A 21,881-nucleotide genomic window follows, 5' to 3' on the forward strand; every position below is an offset into this window, starting at 1 on the left:
TGTCAGCTAATGAGAGAATTGCTTGTTCTTTTTTCCATTTTTTATTTTATTTTTTAAATTAATGGTTGTTAATATTGCGAGATTATTGGTTTAGGTTTGACGAAAATTTTGTTTGGCTGTTGTTGGCTTTGACTTTGAGAGACAATAGTTGGCTTCATGTGCAACTATTCATATCCACTAATCAAGAATATTGCTTACATATATAGAGACGGATATGTGCCTGCCACAATATATGCATGATTTCGGAATAAATTTCTCTTGTGTGTATTTCTTCGATCAGAGGGGCACAAGACATTTGCTTTGTACGATTGAACTTGATTATTATACCTTTTTAAATTTTATTTTTTTAATAAGATATGAATCAAATAAAAATAATCAAAATTTTTGAAATATTCAAAATTTCAATTCATCAAAATAAACAAAAGATTAATTTTGCTACTTTTATCTGTCAAGACTAAGCGTCCAAAGTTTACATATACGAGTATGTTATTTCACTTTATTAAATGGATTGAACCGAACGGATTATATATACTATGGTTTTAATTTTACTACTATTAGATTTGTTCAATTTTATCAAATTGAATTTATTTGGTAAAATTAAAATTGATGTTTAATTGAGCCACATTTGAACCAAAATCTAGTAAATTGATCATTTTATGTTTTTTATTAGTTATTACTATCATCGAGTTCGAGTTGGATTTAATATTGTCACATAAAATCTATCTTCAAGATTATTATTTAAAAAGTTATACTTGATCCATAATTTGTAGCTACTTTTGTGAGATAGAGCCGAAACAAACTTGACTTGAATTGACAATTGAATAACTTGTTTTCATCATTTAAACAAAATAAATGTATATGTAGTGGTGGAGGTCGGAGTAGGCTTCGAGCCTTCGGCCACGAATATGAAAGCAAATCCTATGAATTTGTATATAATAATCCATCTCATATAAATATAAAAAAGATAGAGGAGCTCTAAACATTTTTCTCTTATTCCACCAGGCCACTATATGTATAAAAATATTTATACATTTAATTTACTCAATAAATTAATGGATACATACATTTGCCATTCTAATAACTGTAAAATATAAAATCAAATTAAAACACAAGGAATTGAGATTTGAGATTTCTTTTTATTTTTAAGGAAACTGCAACCACTATTTTTGGCGTGTTGACTGAACCACATATGTGTAATAGTCTGTAAATTATACAAGACGGGTAAATTATTTTTAAAATCGATATTATAAGCTTGAATATGTAAAAGTGTTTAAATTCAAGACCTTTAAATTTATAGATATTCATTTTATTATTAAATCATTCTCAATTGAATATATTGATGACTTTTATTATTTAAATTGGATAAATCTATAATCTTTATTTATTTTATCATAATTGTGCATCCATAATGTGAACATTCCTAAAAATTACTTGGACTTCACAAACTATTTCCGAGTAACAGTTTGAGGTTTGACCGACCGGCCTTCTAGATCTTTGTTTTGTTTTTCATTTTAGATAAGAGATAATAATTGTTACGTTTCACTAATTTATAGTGTTTTAGTTGCGGAATATGTGGAGATTTTGGTGTCTCGTGTATTTTATTCGAGTAAACGCACGGTGTGCTAAGTGCTAACATCAATGTTCATAATTTAAGGGATATTAGCGTGTAAATATATAAATTATTAAATTTATTAATTAATTTATATGGGATATTAGTGTATATATATATATATATTATTAAAATTATTAGTTAATTTATAAATTGTTTGATATAATAATATATAAAAGTTCAATTTATTATGATTTTTCTATGAAATTAAATTCTCAAATTGAAAATTGACGTGGAAGTGAGAATTTGTCTAGGTGGACTCAACATCCCACCACCAATAAAACTTTGTTTTTTACTAAATAAAACAATATCACACTAGATATTTTATTTCCAAAAACTCAATCTTTTTACAGGATAAATTTCGCAATGAGTTAAAAACCCAAATTTCGCATGACAAATCCACGCCAAAATCACCAACAACATTCTCCACAACGACCAAGTAATCGTCGCTAGATTGATTCGCCTTTGTACTTTATATTGGGAGTTCAATTACACTGCCCTAATGTTCCAACATATTGATAATATATATGTCCACGTTCATTTGGAATCTGCTAATCAGAACACACATTAATGAGCGATTTAGGTTAACAATTTGATGATTTTTCAAGGTATTGGCGTGAATAAAATGACGTTCACATTCATCATTAAAATGTGCATCATGACTTCTGGCGTCGAGAAGGCGAAGTTGATTTATGGGGTTGCTGTTAATCTAGATTTCATGGAAATGTGTATTTGAATAATGTTTTTGTTTGAGTAAATGTTGGCTCCATCAGTGTTTAATGAAATATTGATAACATTTTGTTATTAACATTTTCGATATACAACTAATATTTCGGGTGTCTGTCTTGAAGTTGTACTTCAACTCACTAGTAGTAATTGCACGTATTTTATGTTTCCCTATCTTTTATGTTTTCATATTCTTTAGTGCATGAATAATGTGTCTTGTGGAGTTGGTCACGTTCGAATAAATGGAAGTTGGTTTTATCATGGCCTAAAGATAGTGGGCTAGTTTGTTCCTACTTTTCAGAAGCATGGTCTCAACCAGCATTATGCAGACTGATTGGCAGTTTTCAGGACTAGATTGCAGCAGTTATACAAGGGATCAGGACTAGAGATGTGCATTCGGTTATATGGTTTGATTTTTGCTAAAACCAAATCAAATCAAATTAATGTTTGGTTTAAAAAAATCAAACCAAGCCGAATAAACCGAACCGAATTAACCGAAACTTCTAAAATTAAAATCGAATCGAACTGAAAAACCGAATTAATTTGAAAAAATCGAAAAAATCGAAAAAAAAAACTAAAAAAAAATCAAAAATTCTAAGAAAACCGAAAAAAATTTATATATAAAAAAAATCTGCTCAAAATTATATTATACTATATTTTATCATTATTCATCATTCATTTCAAGAACAAAGATGTATATATAACAACCTAATAATTATGATTTGCATAAGTATTAAATCCATTCATCACATCCACCAAAATAAATACAAGAACATTCATAACCAACAAACTAAAGAGTTTCTAAATATCCATCAAATCAACAACAAATTACCATCAAACTACAAAAGAAAGAGTCCAAACTTTCAATGTTAACAAAACTCAAAATCAATAAACATTCATCTAATCATCTTCAATAGCTTTCAAGTTCCAACAATTAATGGAGATTGATTAATTTGTTGGAGCTTGCACTATCAAATTTGCATACTCACAAATAATAAAAAAATAGAATTATACATAACAATAATACAAATTAATTGAGAATCGTAAAGTTGAAAACATATAAAAAATGTAGTTTAAATAGTCATATACCTTGTTCAATTTTTTGGACATCTTCATAAAGTTCCTCAACATCAATTGGGGTAGGAGTTGTGAAGTCAATCTTGACCACAAATGAGAAACTCCACAACTTTAGGACTTAACAAACTCCTAAATGGGTCAAGTACTTGTCCTCCAGTGCTAAATGCTGCCTCTGACGCAACAGTTGAGACAGGTACTGCCAAAACATCATGAGCCACTTTGGAGAGAACGGGATATTTAGATTCATTCGTTTTCCATCATGATAAAATGTCAAAAAAATTGAGCATCTTTCTTGCTTTCACCCAATCAGCTTTGTTAGGTACCCCCTCCTAACATACAAGATCAATTCCATATGTCGGGTCTAACACATCAAATCTAGCAAATGCTTTCTCAAATGTTATTGCAGCCTTCAACATCAAGTATGTCGAGTTCCATCGAATAGGAACATCTAAACACAACAAACTCTTACTTAATTTTTTTTTCAGCTCACAATATTCCTTGAACATAAGCAATCTAGCACCAGAATGTCTAACAAACCGAACAACATTTCTAATTTTTTTCACAGAAGATCCAATCTATTTAAGATCATCTTGCACCACTAAATTAAATACATGAGCAATACATCTCATATGCATATGATCACAGTTTCTAATGTTTTTCCTCCTATTGACTAACAATTTCTTTCAAATAACCAATTGTAACATCATTTGAGGAAGCATTATCAACTGTAATAGTGAACACCCTCTCCAATCCCCAATCATGCAAGCATTTTTCAAATTTCCAACCAATGTCTCTACCTCTGTGACTAGAACTTAGACAAAAATTAATAATCTTTTTATGCAGTTTCCAATCATTATCAATGTAATTCGTAGTCAAACACATGTAATTCTCTTTCTTAGTAGATGTCCATGTATCTGTGGTAAGACAAACCCTTTGGTTGGTGGATTTTAGTATTGTCATAAACAAATTCTTTTCATTCTCATACAACTTAAAGCAATCATGTGAAACGGTACATCTAGATGGGATCTTAAATCTTGGGCAAGCCTTAGAAACAAAGTATTGAAATCCCTCTCTTTCGACATACTTAAATGGCTGCTCATCAACAATATTGTAAGCTAAGACAAACCTAACCTCTTCTTGGTCAAAATTCTAAGAATTAAGATTTGAATTTTGTCAATTGTGAAATTTTTCCAGATGGTAAAATCAATTGTGATTGCTTAAGAATTAAGATCAATTGTGAATTTTGCCCAGATGGTAAAATCAATTGTGATTGGGCAAAACCAAGTTACAAACAGTACGCAGGCAAAAGTGTGGAGATCTCCCATTCCTTAAAGTGTGGCTGATGCGGGCGGTGGTAGTATGCCTCTGAGCATGCCTGTGACCATTTGAGCCTGCTACTTAGTAATGCGTTCTGGGCATACCCGCACAACTCAAGTTTTGATGCAGGGAATCTACCAAGGCAGGGGGATGAAAGTAGACCACTTTCACCCAATACGAAGGGCGCGGATGAGGGTTGATTGAGCTTGTGTTCGTGACAATGTGACAATGGGGGCACATCCCACTAATCAAACGGCTCATAACCAATGACATGAAGGCGCTGTGAATATCCTTGAACCGATGATCGAAAATACACCCATACCTAACTAGACTATGCTCAAACCATGTTTAGTTTATTATTGATATTTTGTTGTGTTTTATTTCAGTTTTTCATATACAATCAAAGTGTACATTATGTTCTAGACCATAATCCTGACACTTAGACCAAAGTGCATTCCATCAACTTTTGTGATACGGAGTACCAAGATACACCGACTCTTTGTGGGTTCGACCTTATACTTGTCATTAACTGATCTTGATTGCAGCGCACAATAAATTACAAATATCATTTTACCTGAGGTCTTGACGACGGGCCTCGACATGCCCCTACAGTAGATTTCATTAAGTTCTTGTTTATGCAATTTATCAAGCAATTGAATCAAAACTGGCTAAATTTTTCAAGAACAACATTATGTCGCCAAGGATGATTGAGATAATAGTTGATGGTGAGGTAATTCAGGGTTTTGTTAGTGCAACTCCTACAACCCTATTTTATTGATTATATATTTCATCTCCAAACTCATATAATATGTCAATGTTTCATTATGCCAATGTTAGTTACTAGTGTTCATTAAATATCTACAGGTGAATGAGGAATACTTTAGAACGATTGAGATTCTTAGTAGGTGGAATGGTAATAGGGTTCTCTTGAGAAAACGTTTTTGTGTGTTCAAGTCTATTCCTTTACGTATAGATGCGTTTTTTCTATGTGAAATTTCTGTTGTTTTTTTATATTATTAGTATTACACGTGTACTAACAACGTGACAATTGGTTATGTCAAATATCGATCGTCGAATTATTTTTGCAGGTCATAAACAAGGAAAAAAATGGAACGATGGTACTATGATTTTGTAATTACCTTTAGGGTAGGACATTTTTGAGAAAATGCCCAACCAATAAGTCAAAAAAAGATATTTACCCTTCTTTTTATATATAAAATAGATATTAACTCAATTATTATATAAAAAATTATAAATACAATAAAAATATACTACTTTTTTTAAATTTTTATATAAAATCTCATAATCACTCCATTTAAATACATATTAATATTAAGGATAGTTAGTTACTTTATTTCAACTATTGGTATATATACAATTCAAGTCATTATCTTTTTCAATCAAGAATCGGCTCAAAATAAACTTCAACAAATACATTTCGACAACGTAAATAAATGACCACTTAAATTTATTGTGAGGTTCTAATATTAAACTGATAACATATATATATATATATATATATATAATTATCATATTTTATCATTTAAATATTTTAAATAACTTAAAGTCATATATTTATTTTTTGATCGATAATTTTTTTTAACATAGTTATACTTATATAGACACATATAATACATTTTCAGTTTTATTTTTTATTTTAATCTCATAACATCAACAGTGATTACTTATATTTTTAATCTATAATTATGTGGTAATATATGAAAGTACCCAACTTTCTCAAATTATATTCACACAATACCCACTTTTTAAATTCAATACCTCTCATAACCATTTCATTTTTTTATTAATATTTGGTACAAGCATCTGTGCCCTAAATATTTGTGCTTCTGAATTTGTCAGTTTGAATATGCTTTATTTATGTTGACCGAATTTATTTACATTAAATTTACATTTTTGCGTGATATGTATAATTTGTCAATTTTTGCGTGAATTGAACATTGTTGCGTAAATTCACCAACACCCATTTCAGACTTGTATTAATATGTGTTGTACTAATTTCAATTTTATATTTTTGCGTGAAATGTGTATGCAAAATTAACGCAAAATTGTGTTTTCATTGTTATATTTTTGCATGAATTGTGTATGAAATGGTGCCTCAATTACATTGTTAAATTAATATTTTTGCTTGAATTGTGAAAGTATTATGCGTGAATTGTAAAATTAATATTTTTTTTGCGTGAATTGTGAAATTATTGCGTGGAACTTTTTTTGCGTGTACAATTGCAAGGTTTTTGCGTGAACTTTATTATTATTTTGAGTCAAATTATTCCTATTGCGTGAAATTGAACTATTAATTTTCAGAATTCCAAAGTTTGCGTGAATTGTTAAATTATTGCGGAATTACTAGAATTAATTTGCGGAAATAATGGAATTTTGCGAAAATTCCGAAAAGTGCTCGAATTTGTGTAAATTGCATTTTTGCACAAATTGAGGAACGAGAAAATTGCGCAAATCAATATTTAAAATACATTTTTGCGTTAATTATATTTTTGCGCCAAATTAGTCTATTCTACACGTTGAATTTGCGCAAATATACAAGGATTTCAATTAAATGGCTCCTATCAATTTAGCTGTCAGTGTACAGTACGCTGATTTCAACCATTGTTAATCAATATGTCAATGATTACGGTATTTTGTATGACACAAACAAAACTTTTCAATACTAGTTGTTAGGTCCCGGAAACTCTGGAATAGGTGTATGGGGGGGGGGGGGGATTACACCTATAGGCTATTTTAAAACTTAAGACAAACCAACACAACCATTGACAGTAAAAGAGTTTAGCAAAACTTCGGTTGGTGACTGATACTGATTCTCTCTTCAGTAAAGAGTTATCAGTTAAGTCCTAGACTTTAACTGATATGTGTTAGGCTTAAGTCAGGTTTGTAAAACAGAGGAATATTATGAATCTTACTGACTATCCGAAAATTTAACAGTTAGACTAATAACACTGGCAGCGGATTACTTAAGAAATAGCCTTTGTGATTAAGCACGTTGTCAAGATTTAGTTTCACTTTGCAGTTAATCAGTTTCAGTTGATAAAGAGTTTGCGCACAAATAAGAAAGTAAAGACTGGAAACGATAAACGATAAAGGGATTTTTACGTGGTTCAGAATCCAATTCCTACATCCACGGTCAGTTGATCACACTGACAAGTACTCTGGGCTTGTGCTTACGGGTGCACAACAAACCTTGAACTGAAATCACACGTTTCAGTACCAACACACTGGGTTGGATTTCTTAAACACACTTAGTACACACTGGGCATTGAGATTTCTCTGGAGTCAGAACACTGGTCTGAACTCCACACAACTTCAAACACTCTTTTCGCTCAATTGAAATGAGGTTCGAAAACTACCAACTAGATCACAGATAACAGTCTCTCTTTTATCAGTAACTTAGACTTTGGATAAACAATATATGCCTAAGGTTATAAGAGAATATATGTATCAGTAGTGGACTGATTTTGGCTTTGTGATTCTATTCTTCGATTCAAACTTTGGAAGGCTTTGATTTGTTGAGTAACGAATTCGGCAGCGTTTCAGCTTATGCATTTGAATCGATGAAGATTGAAGTGATCCTCGAGCTCTATTTATAGGAGAGGTCTTGAATAGATCCGTTGGCGGAGATGGTCTTCAAGAATTCATCCGTTGGAGTGTATTTTGAATTTCGCTGAGGCTTCAATCTTCGAGGTTCCTTGTTTGGTGAGAACGGCTAGGAGATAGGACATCTCTGAAAAGGTAGTCACCAAAAAGGAATGCTCTGCAGAGAAAAAAAGATCCTTAAAATCTTTGCATTTAATGCGGCTGTACTCTGGGAGTGCGTGGCTTCCTTTTAACTTTGGAGGTTCAGTCCGAGGAAGAATGTTAACTGATACTTGACTTTAGTATCAGTCCGCTGATTCCACATGGCCTACATTAATGAATCAGTTCGCAACTGATCCTTTAGCTGAGAAACGCGATCAGTCAAACATCAGTGCTTGACTCAGCCTTTATTCGCAATATCAGTCGAGCTCTTCAGTCTTCAGTCTTTCCTTCTTCATTCTCCATTCCTCCGGTCTTCAGAACTCAAGCTAAACTAGAAAATGAACTCCAACACTTGAGTTCGAAAAGTTCTAGTCTATTACAAAGAACACTTAAAGATTTTGGTATCATCAAAACTAGAGCTAGGATATTTCATTAAGTTCCCAACAATAGTGAAATATTAAAAAAATTACAAAGGTTATGGGATGTAGCAAAACAAAAGTGGGTATTTTTTAAAGGGCAAATAGTGTCAAAATCCCTATAGTTTCGCCCGTTTCGCATTTTTCCCATGACCTAAAAATTTCTCGTTAAAATTCATGAACTTAATCCCGATTATTAATTTTCCCATAAAACTGATCTTCCCCCAAACTTATGCTGACACAACCATCAAAAATCTACGTAGGCTTAATTTTCCGTCGAAATGGACGACAGTGTTTAATTCATAATATAGAATGTTGTCGTTTTATATTTTCTTTGGGAATTAAATGAAATAAAACTGAAATTAGGGGTTCTTCACCAAAAAAAATCCCCAAACCACTATCAGCCATTGAAGACGAAATATTGTCATGTCTTCCCCATCGTCATCGAGTGAAAACTGTCACCCCAACGCTCGAGTAGTATGTGGCCATGGCCATGGAATTGTGGTTTTCAATTCGTGTTGAGGACAATGGACCCATCACTAGTCTGTCTCTCTCTCTTTATGTCTCTATACTAGGGTTTTTATACAATATGGAAGACGTATAAGATAGTATTGATAGCTGCTCTAAATTGTTGCAGAGTTTCCGACGTCGGAGAATATGTTGGCGTTGCTCCGTAGTTCCTTCACGCGAGATTTTAAGGTCAAGGGAAAACAAGAATTGCACCAAACTTCAGGATTTTGACGCTATTAGGTTTGACTCAAAACGACGTCGTTTAGCTTCTAATTAATCTACTCAGCATAAGTGTGTCACGTTGGTGACATGTCATCTAATTAATGGCCGAAAAACGTCACTAGGGGAAAAACGAGAATCGGAGCAATAGTCATGGATTTTAATGAGAAATTTTTAAGTCATGGAAAAAATGCGAAACGGGCAAAACTATAGAGATTTTGACGCTATTTGTCATTTCTTAAATATAGTTTTTAAAAGTTGGGTAAAAAAGCAAAGCTCCCTATAATTATTATGTAAATATAAATTTATACAATATTTACAACAAGATATAGATGTTTGTATTATGGTTATGTCAGTATCAAGAAAATTAACTTATACTCCATCCGTCCACAAAGATTATGTGTTTATTACTATTTTCACCCGTGTACAAAGATTGCATGTTTTCTTTTTTTAGAAACCCCCTTTATACTTTAAACCCTATTTACACTCAATATTTACAAAATACTCACCCTTTACTTTTATAATTTGGTGGGCCCAATACTATCCTTTAACACTAAAATCACACATTTCTACTTTTTCATTAAAACTTGTGCTCTCCACTCCACCACACACTTTTTGTGGACGGAGGGAGTACAACTATGCCCGCATAAAAAGTTAAAATTCATGTGTGCGTGTGTTGGCCAAATGATAAGACCTTAATGCCTAAGGCTAAAGGTCTTGGGTTCGAATCTCATGTAGTGCAGCTTTTAAATTTCTTTATCTAATACTGTTAGTTTAAAAAAAAAATAGTTAAAATTAATCTACTTCTTTGATTGATTTGTCTCTACAATGATTTATTCATATAGTAATTTTATAACGCCACATTATAAATTTTAATGTACTATTTTTTATCTAGAATATTTTTGTATTTAACTATATATATTTGAATTTGAATTATTAAATATAATTATGTAATTTTAGTTGTGAAAGTATTTTTATTAAATTACAATTATATATATATATATATATGTATATATATATATATATATATATAAAAGTACGCCTCCCATGCGATGCACGGGGAATATTGCATGTGTTCTAAATATAATATTTTATTAATAAATATAAAAATATTAAAATCTATTACTTTTATTAAGTAATAATAAAATATTAAATTTTATAGAAATATACATACATTGCATATATTAAGCTTAACAAATTTTTTGTGCATTGGTAAGGTCACATCGACGCCCATATTGGGCCCAGCCTACTAGCCCTCCCCCTTGCCTTCCACCCTCTTTGCCCTTTTGCTCTGGTCAATATGTGTAACACCCCGCAGTTTTCCATACTATTTATTTTGAGGATTCACTTTTAAGAGTGTTGAGATTCTAGCATTAGCTTATTAGGGATGTAATTTCTTTTTATAAGATTGAGATGTGAGTATTTTAGAAGTTGATGATAGAACTAGTGGGTGAATTTTTTTTTATAGAATGAGTTTTTGATAGAAATGCTGATTAAATTGAGGAGATGATGTAGTTTATGCTTCCGATAAAGAAAGCTTAATTATTATTGAGACGATTTACAATGTTAAGTTAAGAGGATACCTGGCTAGATATAGAGCCGAGATGAGTGAGTGAGACTTACTATAGAGATGAGTCGAATTCATGAGACAGTTAAATTTTTGTTAGATTTTGACTGATTGAGAGGTCATGTTTGAGTGAGAATAATTGATATTTTTTTTTATGTGACCTACGTGATGACATATTTGAGATTGTTTGATTTATAATTTTTCTTGGATGTTGTAACATAGAGATAATTTTTTAAAAAAAAAAATGGTGAATTGTAATCTCACTTTTATATTATAAATTTCTCCTATTGGAATTTCTTGGAATTTATTTTAATGAGCTAAGATGTGATGAGAATTAGGTGTATTCTAATTATGATTAATTATTGGATCACACTATTAGATGATATTGATTTATGGTTTTTAATTAGTAAGTGATTTCCCCTAACTTAGCTTTTCCTACAAGCTTGATCTCATTAATTAGTGTAGTATTTAGCAAGCCACATGTGAGAGTTTAATTTTGCATTAATTAATTGGATGACTTAGTGGGCAAGTTGCAAGTGTGAGTATTGAAGAAGCTAAATTAGTAGCTTAGTGAGCAAGTTTAAGCTTTAAACAAAACATCTCTCTCTCTTCTCTCCCCCTCATTTTCGATCCCTCTCATTTCTCTCTTCCTTCTCACTTTCTTTTCTCTCTCTACCACCATTGATGATCTTTCCAAGCTTCTAAGATCATCTCTACACCATAGATCTCCATCAAATTCAAGCTTTAAACATCTATAGCCTTGAATCAAGAGCAAGATTGATGGAGTTTCAAGCTTGAAGTTAGAGAGAAGAATTTTTATTTCTTTCAAAATCCTTGAGTAAGTGATGAATCCTTTTAGATCTAGACTTAAATGTGTTGTATATGTGTATATATGGATAGATCAAGCAAGAAAACACCCATATGCCTTCTTTGTGATTTTCGAAAATTTGGGTCTTTTACCCTTCAAAAATTTTTCTTTTCCTTTTCTTAAATTGATGTTATTTAAATACTATTGGGTTCCTAATTAGTCTATTTCCATGTGTAGATAATTGAATTAAAAAGAGATATGAGATTTGAAATAGTTTAGTTTGTGTAAATTTGGGAAGTTTTGTATGAGGCTTGATTGATGAATTGATGGATGATATATGTTATTGAGAGTGTTTATATGAGATTTGATGGATTGGATTGATGGTTGAAATTGATTAGTAATTTTTTGATATGAGTTAGTTTGATGTAATTTGGGTAAAATTGATTCTATGGTTTAATTTACTAATTGATTGTTTATTTATGCTATTAAGTGTGCCAATTTGATAGATCTAAGGTTGGATTAATGATTTATGCATGTTTACAAATTTTCAAAAAGTTTAGTTTGTTAAAAATTGGGACTTTGTGATCTATGTGTTAATTGATTAAATTGGCTAAGTTTAATTGTTATTAAGCATGATAGAAATGATAATTAGGGATCAATTTGGTTAATTGTCGAGAATGCCTAAAATTGGTTAAGTTTAGTTTGCTAGTAATTGGGAACTTTTGAGTAATGAAATAAATACTTGAATTGATGATGTTTATATGATAGTTAGACTACTAGCAAGGAGAAAGCATGATTAAATTGGTTAATGATGTTGATTTGTGAAAATTTTCCGAGTTTAGTTTGCGTGCATACATGAGATCCTGTATATAAGATGAGTTATGAGCCAAGCATGTCTATATGTGGCTTTTTGATGATTATTTGAGCTTATATATGCAATATGAGACGAAACGGACCAACCCCTAATGACCTATGTGTTGGCCGAATGTAGGGAGAAAAAGGGGAAGTCGATGTTTGAATTTTCTTGAGTTATATGATTATGTATTTATGTTATTGTGTATTATATGAGCTTAATTTGAATTTTTGAGAATTTTGCATCGAAGAAATCCAAAGTCTAGGTATAATTGCTTGTATGTTCAAGTTTGGAGTCATTTTATGACCTTTTATACCTACTGTTTCGTTGGGTTCTTGTTACCTAAAGACCTTGAAACTTTTATGGTAAGATTAAATAAGAGTCAGGCGCATACCGGTAAAATTTCAGGTCAATTGGACTTTGTTTACTATTTTTATAAAATAGAAAACTAAAACTGCTACCTTCTGCCGAAATGTTCGGTGAGTATCCAATAGAGTCACCTCTTCCAGTGTCCTTCCCTAACCTTTTGGAGCCTAAATTTTTATTTTTAAGACATGAGTGTCTTATCTAAGTACCCACCAAATTTCAAGCCTTTTCGGCAACGTTTACTATTTTTCAAAAATCAAAGTTTTCAATTGCTCAAAACTGCCGAATATGGTAGACTGTAGGAAAACAGTCATATCTCCTAAACTACTTGGAGTTTTTCATCCTACTTTTTTTTGAATGAAACTAGACTCAAAGAGGTTTTAAATGGTATAGGTCATGACTCCAGTGGAGCTCTGTACCGAATCTGGTGAATTCTTTAAATCGAGTCAGTACAGAATGATGTTTGTTTGTGACATGTCTATGTGTGAATTTATATGTTTATGTGATTATGCTTGTTTATGTGCTTGATTGCTATGGGTTTAATTCGAGTTGAGTGTTAAGTCGAGAGTAGGACTTGTGAATCCTTAGGAGTTAAGTATACCTAGGGATTGAGATTTATTTGGGTAAATAGAAGATGAGTGATAGTTAAAGTTTGAGACGAGATTGGATTTTAGTAAATAAGTTTCTAACTGAGGTTTATCTTATCTCATGAACCACTCCGACGTTGTGACATCCGAAGATACGAGCAGAGGACGGAGGTAAGATCGTCCAAGTACTACGAGAGTAAGCTAAGTTTGTCAGGTGGGCATTATTTTGATATACCTATTATACGAGCTTTCTTAAATGATATGATATTTATGATTATGAATTGAGTTAATGTTATGCTTGAAACTAATTGACTTGCCGAGTTTTGTTAATAATGACTTGTGTGTTACCCTCTACTGTTGAGACGAATTCGGTCCTGCCACAAGCGGGATTTTGTGCACAGAGGTGACTGTGAGCCGTCTATCGGGTCGGCCGGTCACGGTACTTGAGAGGGAGGCCTACTTCTCAGTACCTTTGATGATGAATAGTAGATATGGTACATGCATTGATGAATGTTTAAACTGCGCAGTTACTTTATTGTGATGTTATGTTTTGCGAAATTGCTTACACAGGTTCATTTATACTAAAATCTCTGTGTGATGCCTATATTGTGGCAAGTTCAATTTATAGCTCTAAGAGCAAGCTTTCATTTGTTTTTCGGCATATGTACACTGAGTACTTTGTACTCAGCCCTGCATGTATTTCTAAATGTGCAGGATAAGCGAGGAGGAGGAAGATCGGTCTGGTGCTGGCGGGGACTTTTTTTTGTGGACAACATTGTTCCTTTTACCGTATTTATATTACATACGGTAGCTTTCTGATGTCGATGTTTATATTTTGGACTTAGTCAAGAAGTATACTCTCGGCTATATGTCTTCATACATATAGTCTGTTCACGTTTTGCTGCGAGACTCTGTAAATTATGAACCTTTGTGAATTTTTAACTATGTCCGCTTTGTAAACTTTGTCGAGAATCCCTGTACTTTTGAACTTATGAAGCCGATAATATTTGTGTCTTTGAGATGATGTAATTGTTATTCACTTTTGCTTGTGTTGTTGTGAGCTTCCGCTTGTTGTTTGATCTAGTTTTTCCTTCTTTACTTCATTATTTTATTTAGTCGTATTGATACTCGGTCTACGCTATCACTGGCTAGACGTCGGGCTGCGACAATATGATAAAGTATCAATTTTTTTTATTAAAAATATTATTTGTATGCATTAAAATTATTATTTATAATGTATCATTTACCAGTAAGAAAATTATTTTTGTTGTTGTTAAAATGTCATTTGTATGCGGTAAAAGTATCATTTATATTGGATGATTTATTTTATACCAAACATCATTTGCTTTTATAAAAAAATAGCAGGTTGTGTACACATCAATGCTATGATTGTTGGCAATCCTGAGCCGGCTGTGGAGATCCCAACATGCGTAGAAGACGCCAACTACATCAATGACAGAAACTATGGGAACTTACAGCATGGGCAACAGGGTGGATACAATAGTGGACAACAGTTTTATCATGGAGGGCGTCCACATCCCAATTTGGCTTATGGGAATCCGAATAACGCGCTTCAGGCTCCACCAGGCTTCTCTGTCACCAATGGAGTCATCAATGAGGAGAAGAAGCCTAATTTGGAAGAGCTGCTGATGAAATTTATCTCCAAATCCGACGAGAGGATGGAAAAGCTAGAGTCCAATGCCGTTGTTGTGGGGACTCAAATGAAGATGTTCGAGACCCAATTGGATCAAATAGCCACCGCCGTTAACAAACTCCAACAGTCGGGCAATCTCATAAACAATGCCAAGGTGAATGCCAAGGAGCAGTGCATGGCCATCAGATTGAAGAATGAAGCCACCTCTGAAGGTAGCCATGGATATCGTGAGATGGAGAGAGGAGAGCTATCGTGGAGAGTCCATGAGGAAGGCCGACGACTTCCACCTCATCTGCGTCCTCCTGGGTGGATGCCGTTTCCCCAGCGTCATTTTAAGATGGTTGATCTGCCGAGCGGGACTACACAGGAAGGGGCCATGACGGCAAAAGATAAGAGTGCACAGCTGATTGAGGAAAAAGCTGAGGAGGTCACTGTTGAGGTTTCTGGTAGAAAGAAGGATGAAAAGCAAAAAGCTAATTCGCCAGCAACTGTGACTACACCTCTCCCTCAGCGCCAGAAGAAATAGAGGGGGCAAGAGCAGTTCTCCAAATTCTTAGAGATCTTCAGGAAAGTACATATTAATATTCCATTGGTGGAAGCACTGCAGGAGATGCTGCAGTATGCTAGATTCCTGAAATGCATTTTTTGTATAATTTAATGCATTTTTATGTGAAAACTTTATGCATTTTTGTTTGATTTTATATGCATGTGAAACATGCCTATTTTTGGGGGGTTTTAATGGGGAGGGTTGGGGGTGGTGTGGGCTGGATTGGGGGGTGGTATGGGGTGGGGTGGTGAAAATACCAAAACTGGAAAAATTAAATGCATTTTTCTGTTCAAAGTTATGCATTTCATGTGAAAACTTTATGCATCTTTGTGTGAAACTATATGCATCTAAAATATATCTATTTTGAAAAAATCTAAAAAAAATATATATTTTTTTAATTATTAAATCCGAAAATTACATTCCAATTTTACCACTCCAGATTTTGCCTTGGAATGTTTGGAAGCTCCTTGCCACGTGTCACCATCTTGATGCGCCACATGTCATAAATGTGTGGTCAAGATTTGGATCTAGGGATCTATTATAAGCATTGAGATCTATATGATCTCATTCCTATATATATATATATATATATTTGAGTCAAAGAAATAAAAAATAAAGAAGAATATTCACAATACAGTATTATGAAAAAATAAAAAATATTAAAATAAGAAAATGTGCTAAAAGGGAAAAAAATAAAGGACATGAAAAAACAAAGATTGACTTGTTCAAGAAAAAGAAAAAAAAAAGCTCGTGCGATTCATTTATCAGCTAACGTTTACTCCAGAAGCATTTTGCACCCTTCAAAATCCACTCAATCTCCAAACCCTAAAAATCTCGCCTTTCCAAATCCCAAATTCAAAACTTCCCCCGAAATCAAACACGTTAAATCCCCCAAAACGGAAGATCAGATGTCGTCCTCGTCGAGCCCGAAGGAGGCGGCGCCGCCGTGGCTGGAATTGCCGCGGGAGATAACTTCGGCGATTCTGCACAAGTTGGGGGCGATCGAGATACTGACGACTGCACAGAGTGTATGCACTGCGTGGCAGAGTGTTTGCCGAGACCCTTCAATGTGGCGGTGCATCGACATGCGAAATACTGGCGATCTCTGGGACATGCCGTACAATTTGGAGAAGATGTGCCGCCACGCAGTCGATCGCAGCCAGGGCCAATTGATTGATATCAATATTGAGTATTTTGGTACCGATGAATTACTGCACTACATTTCTCAGAGGTAATTCTGTTTTTTCCTGTGCTTAAATGACTGCAATTTATCTGGAAAATCGATTATTTGTGTGCTAATTTTTGCTGTAGATTAGCTTCAATTTATTGCGGAAGTTTTCAATCTACTTTGGTTTCCGTAGAGAAAAGGGTGTATTGAGCTCTGTTTTCGCTGAATTGCACCCATTCATCGTTTTGTTTGTTAACGGTGTGAATGCCGTGATATTATTGTATTTAAGTGGTATTTTCTGGCGTAAAAATGGTTTCTTGGACGTAGTTGTGGAAATATTGGATGATTGTGTTTTTGAGAGCTGTGATTGAGATTGGAAATATGAGGGAATCTAGGATGATCTGGTATCAAGGTTTTCACGGTCATTTCATATGATTATTTTGTTTTGAGACTGAAAGTAATGGAGAAAAATGAAGGATGACATAATATCAAGATTTTTGTGGGAATTTCAGATGATTTTTTTTTTTTTTTTTTTTCTGAAAAGAGTCATCCATGTTTGCAGATTATGAGGCAAATATCGAGATTTTTGTGAGAATTTCAGATTATTTTGTTTCTCAGCTGTAAAAGAGCCATGCATGATTGCAGATTTATGAGGGAATTGAAGGATGATTTAGAATCAAGGAATAATGTTTAATTTCGCAGTCATGAATGGAATTCAATTTATGTTTCGTTTCATGAAAATGGGAATGATGCTGGGAACACAAAGTCTCTATTTCTCATTTTTCCGAGCTACATATTGACTAATTGAATGAATCTTTACTTGGATTATTGTTAGTTTTGCTGTGGCATCTGCTGGAAATATTCTGCATCATGTGCATTTGTATATTTGATGCATATATTGAGATCTTTTAGTTATCTTCTATCTGAGTTTGGTTTTCTCCCATTTCTACAGATCTAGTCAGCTCAGACGTCTTCAACTTGTATTTTCCTATGGCATAACAGGTGATGGTCTGATCGAAGCAGTTAAAAAATTCCCTCTGCTGGAGGAGCTGCATCTGTACTACACTTCTATCGATGCACAAGCTATTGAAGCCATTGGCCGATTATGCCCGCACTTGAAGTCATTTACATCAAACAACCGCTGGTACAAGCAGGAGTATCTCGTGTGTGATATGGATGCCCGAGCAATTGCAGAAAACATGCCTCAACTACGCCATCTCCAACTCTTTGGAAACAAAATGACAAATGAAGGCTTGCAGGCCATTCTTGACGGCTGTCCTCATCTTGAATTGCTTGATCTGAGGCAGTGCTTCAACATCCACTTCGGTGGGAACATAGGCAGATTGTGCACGCAGAGGATTAGAGACTTGAGGCGCCCCCATGACTCAACTGATGATTACCCTTTTGATGCTGATATATATGATTATGAAACATCAGATGATGACTATATAACTGGCTTCTCTGACATGGATTTAGTGTCTGATTACGATGACTATCTTGAATTCTCTGGAGCCAGTGATTGTTCGGGCGAATATTTCGATTACCACGACGCTTGGTAAGTGAGGACATACTAAGGTTCTTGAGCTTTCATTGGTTTTCATCTGCTGTAGCGTCGTCTAGTTTATCGTACCCTGATGCAATGTCCTACTTTTCAATCGTGTAAAAATGTTGGATTTGCAAAATGGATGATGTTTGCAGCAATTCCTTATGTATTGTAACTTTGATCAGCCGTTCATCTTTGTAGTTGGTTAATTGTAGGTTTCTTTTTTTAGTTGAATTGAATGTAGTTATATTGCCTAATTGTTGAGATAATTTCTTTCTAGAGTTGAATTGAATGTAGTTACATTGTCTAATTGTTGAGAAGCTGCTGCTGATGATGATATGCCAGTCTCCGATTTTTAAATCAAATTTAGACAACATCAAATATTTATTTTCTCAATGATATAATTGATATAAAATTAATAGTTCAAGGTTTAAAAAATTATTTTCGATAGTTCGGGATATAATTGATAGTGCGAAAATAGTTTAGAGTTTAAAATGATATTTATCCCATATCTATCATTGAATATAGAAGGGATATAATTGATAGTGCGAAAATAGTTTGGGGTTTAAAATGATATTTACCCCATATCTATCATTGAATATAGAAGATTTATTAGTGTATATGTCAATAAAATGGGAAAATTTGATTAATGAATGCATCCAAAAATTGTTTGAATACATGAATATAATGATGAGCACAATATTCTATTTAATTTGTTAAAATACTGTTATTAAAATAAATGCCAAAAAAATCTAATTTTGTATTTTATTTATTCAAAATTTCATTCTGTATTTAATAATGGGAGTGGATGGTTATTGAGATATTATTATTTAATTTACACAGATTTTATATAAATAACCCTAATATATACGAAATGCAGTCTTTTAATATTTTAACAACTAAAAAATATTTTGGGTTAACTAATGGGTAAACTAAAACATGCACTAAGCTTTATCCCCTAAGCCAAACACACTAATATGCGATATTTAAAAACATGTGGCCTTGAAAACGTTAAGAATGAATATAATACAATCTAATTTGTTAATCTAATTTGTTAATATTGGGTATTCTTCAAACAATTTTAAAAATACACATAAAAAAGTCAAACACTTACCGGAAACTGAGGGATCTCATACGTTACGAATTATAAGGAAATACACTTATGCCCTTACATCTATAAAACGGCTTATCTCAATAGATTTAATCATGTTCGTTGATAGATAAAAATCTAATGGACCAAATTTATTCTCAATTTTAACAATATATACTCCCTCCGTCCCGTTAATGAAGTCCCCTTTCTTATGGGCACGGGTATTTAGGAGATTAAAATGAAGAGTTAAATCAAGTCCCCTTATTCCCACTTAATTACTCCCTGCCGCAAACCACCGCCTGTGCACCACCACAATTTCTGAACCACCGCACCACCGATGTGTTAAAATAAAAATACATTTTAAAATATAAAATATGAATTATTTTCAGTCCTTATATCATCAAGATTTACGGTTAATTCATCACTTTGTCGATTGAATTTACGGTCCTGAGTTCGAATCTCATAAGTAGCAAAAACATTATTTTTTGCAATTCATACATATACACATCGAATTCATACGTATACTTCCTCGATAAGTACAAAAAAATTGTTTATACAAACTACATTATACTACCCTCTTCATCCACGATAAGTGTTTTGTGGATGGAAGGTCACAGGTTTTAAGAAAATATCACACATGTGTATAAAGTCAAGAAAAGACTTTACTGAATTGATTTGTTAATTAATTAATAAATGGATTGTGAGATAAGATTTTTTTGTAAATATTGTGTGTGAATGAGGTAAAGTGTAAATATATATATACTCCCTTCGTTCACAAAAGAACTTCCTATTTTTCATTTTTGGGACGTCTACAAAAGACATTTCCCCCTATTTTCGGACTATACCCCACCAATTATAAATATCTCATTACCATTACTTTTCACCTTTTCATCACTCCCAATATTAATAAAAATATTTTTTCATTATTTACAATACATTCAACAATATTTTCTCCACTTTTAATATGTTCAACAACTTTTTTCTTAAAACTAGTGCTAGTCTCTCCTAGGAAAATTCTTTCGTGGACGGAGTAAGTATCTCTTAAAATGAAAAGATCACATTTATTGTCGATGGACAAAAATAGCAAAAATACAACATTTATCGTGGATGGAGAGGGAGTATCATTTAATGATGAGTAGGATTGTTAAATACAAATAGCATTCACCCAATATCAAAATAGTTCATTTAAAAGAAAATAAAAACATAAAATACTCATAATTTATGTTTATATTATTGTTTATATTTTAAAAATATTTTTTATTTCTATTCATATCAATATATTTTGTACTCCCTCCGTCCCACCATTTTAGTCCCGTCCAACTTTTCACACATATTAAGAAAAATCATTTAATTTTTATGTTTTTACTTTTTATACCCTTATTTATTATTTTCACACATCATTTTCACATTTAAGTGAAATATTAAATAAGGTTAATTTAGTAAAATAATATTTTTTATATAGTATTAATTAGAAAAGTGGACTATCCAAAATAGAATAAGGGGCTAATTTCATGGGACAGAGGGAGTATAATTTTAAGGGTAAATATCATGAAAACCTCTGAAGTATACTTGTTTTATCAAAAATACCCTGAAACTTTCAAAATGTTCTCTAAACCCTCAAACTATCAGATTTTTATCAAATATATCACACATCTATTTTTCGATCACCAAATACGTGATGTGGTTCGCCAGATGCCACAATGTAATTTATATTCTATTTTTTTTTAAATGCAATGGCAAAAACGACGTCGTTTCGTACCATATATTTAAAAAAAATCCACTCTGAAATTCAAAATTCACTCCTATTGTGTTTGAAATTCATGCTAATAACTTAGAATTATGGATAAACACAGTAGAATATGGTACGAAACGAAGTTATTTTTTCCATGTCATTTAAAAAAAATAGAATATAAATTACATTGTGGCATCCGGCGAGCCACATCACGTTTCTGGTAACCGAAAAATAGATGCATGATATATTTGATAAAAACCTGATAGTTTGAGGGTTTAGAAAACATTTCAAAAGTTTCATGATATTTTTGATAAAGTGAGTATAGTT

The 21,881-nt window shown here is 32.7% G+C and overlaps 1 protein-coding gene and 1 long non-coding RNA gene across 2 annotated transcripts; both read left to right on the forward strand.

The window, feature by feature from the left end:
- Positions 1–11,787: 11,787 nt before the first annotated feature.
- On the forward strand, positions 11,788–14,859 carry LOC131013637 (uncharacterized). The gene is made up of 3 exons (XR_009097766.1): positions 11,788–12,044; positions 13,973–14,034; positions 14,535–14,859. It is a non-coding gene; the product is annotated as an uncharacterized LOC131013637 (long non-coding RNA).
- Positions 14,860–16,732: 1,873 nt separating this feature from the next.
- Positions 16,733–18,989, forward strand: LOC131013638 (F-box protein SKIP19-like). The gene is made up of 2 exons (XM_057941766.1): positions 16,733–17,252; positions 18,142–18,989. Exons 1-2 carry the CDS (start codon positions 16,930–16,932, stop codon positions 18,746–18,748), a joined length of 930 nt encoding a protein of 309 aa, XP_057797749.1. The 5' UTR covers positions 16,733–16,929; the 3' UTR covers positions 18,749–18,989.
- Positions 18,990–21,881: the final 2,892 nt, after the last annotated feature.

The sequence above is a fragment of the Salvia miltiorrhiza genome, chromosome 2, assembly GCF_028751815.1.
Source record: "Salvia miltiorrhiza cultivar Shanhuang (shh) chromosome 2, IMPLAD_Smil_shh, whole genome shotgun sequence".
Taxonomy (NCBI): domain Eukaryota; kingdom Viridiplantae; phylum Streptophyta; class Magnoliopsida; order Lamiales; family Lamiaceae; genus Salvia; species Salvia miltiorrhiza.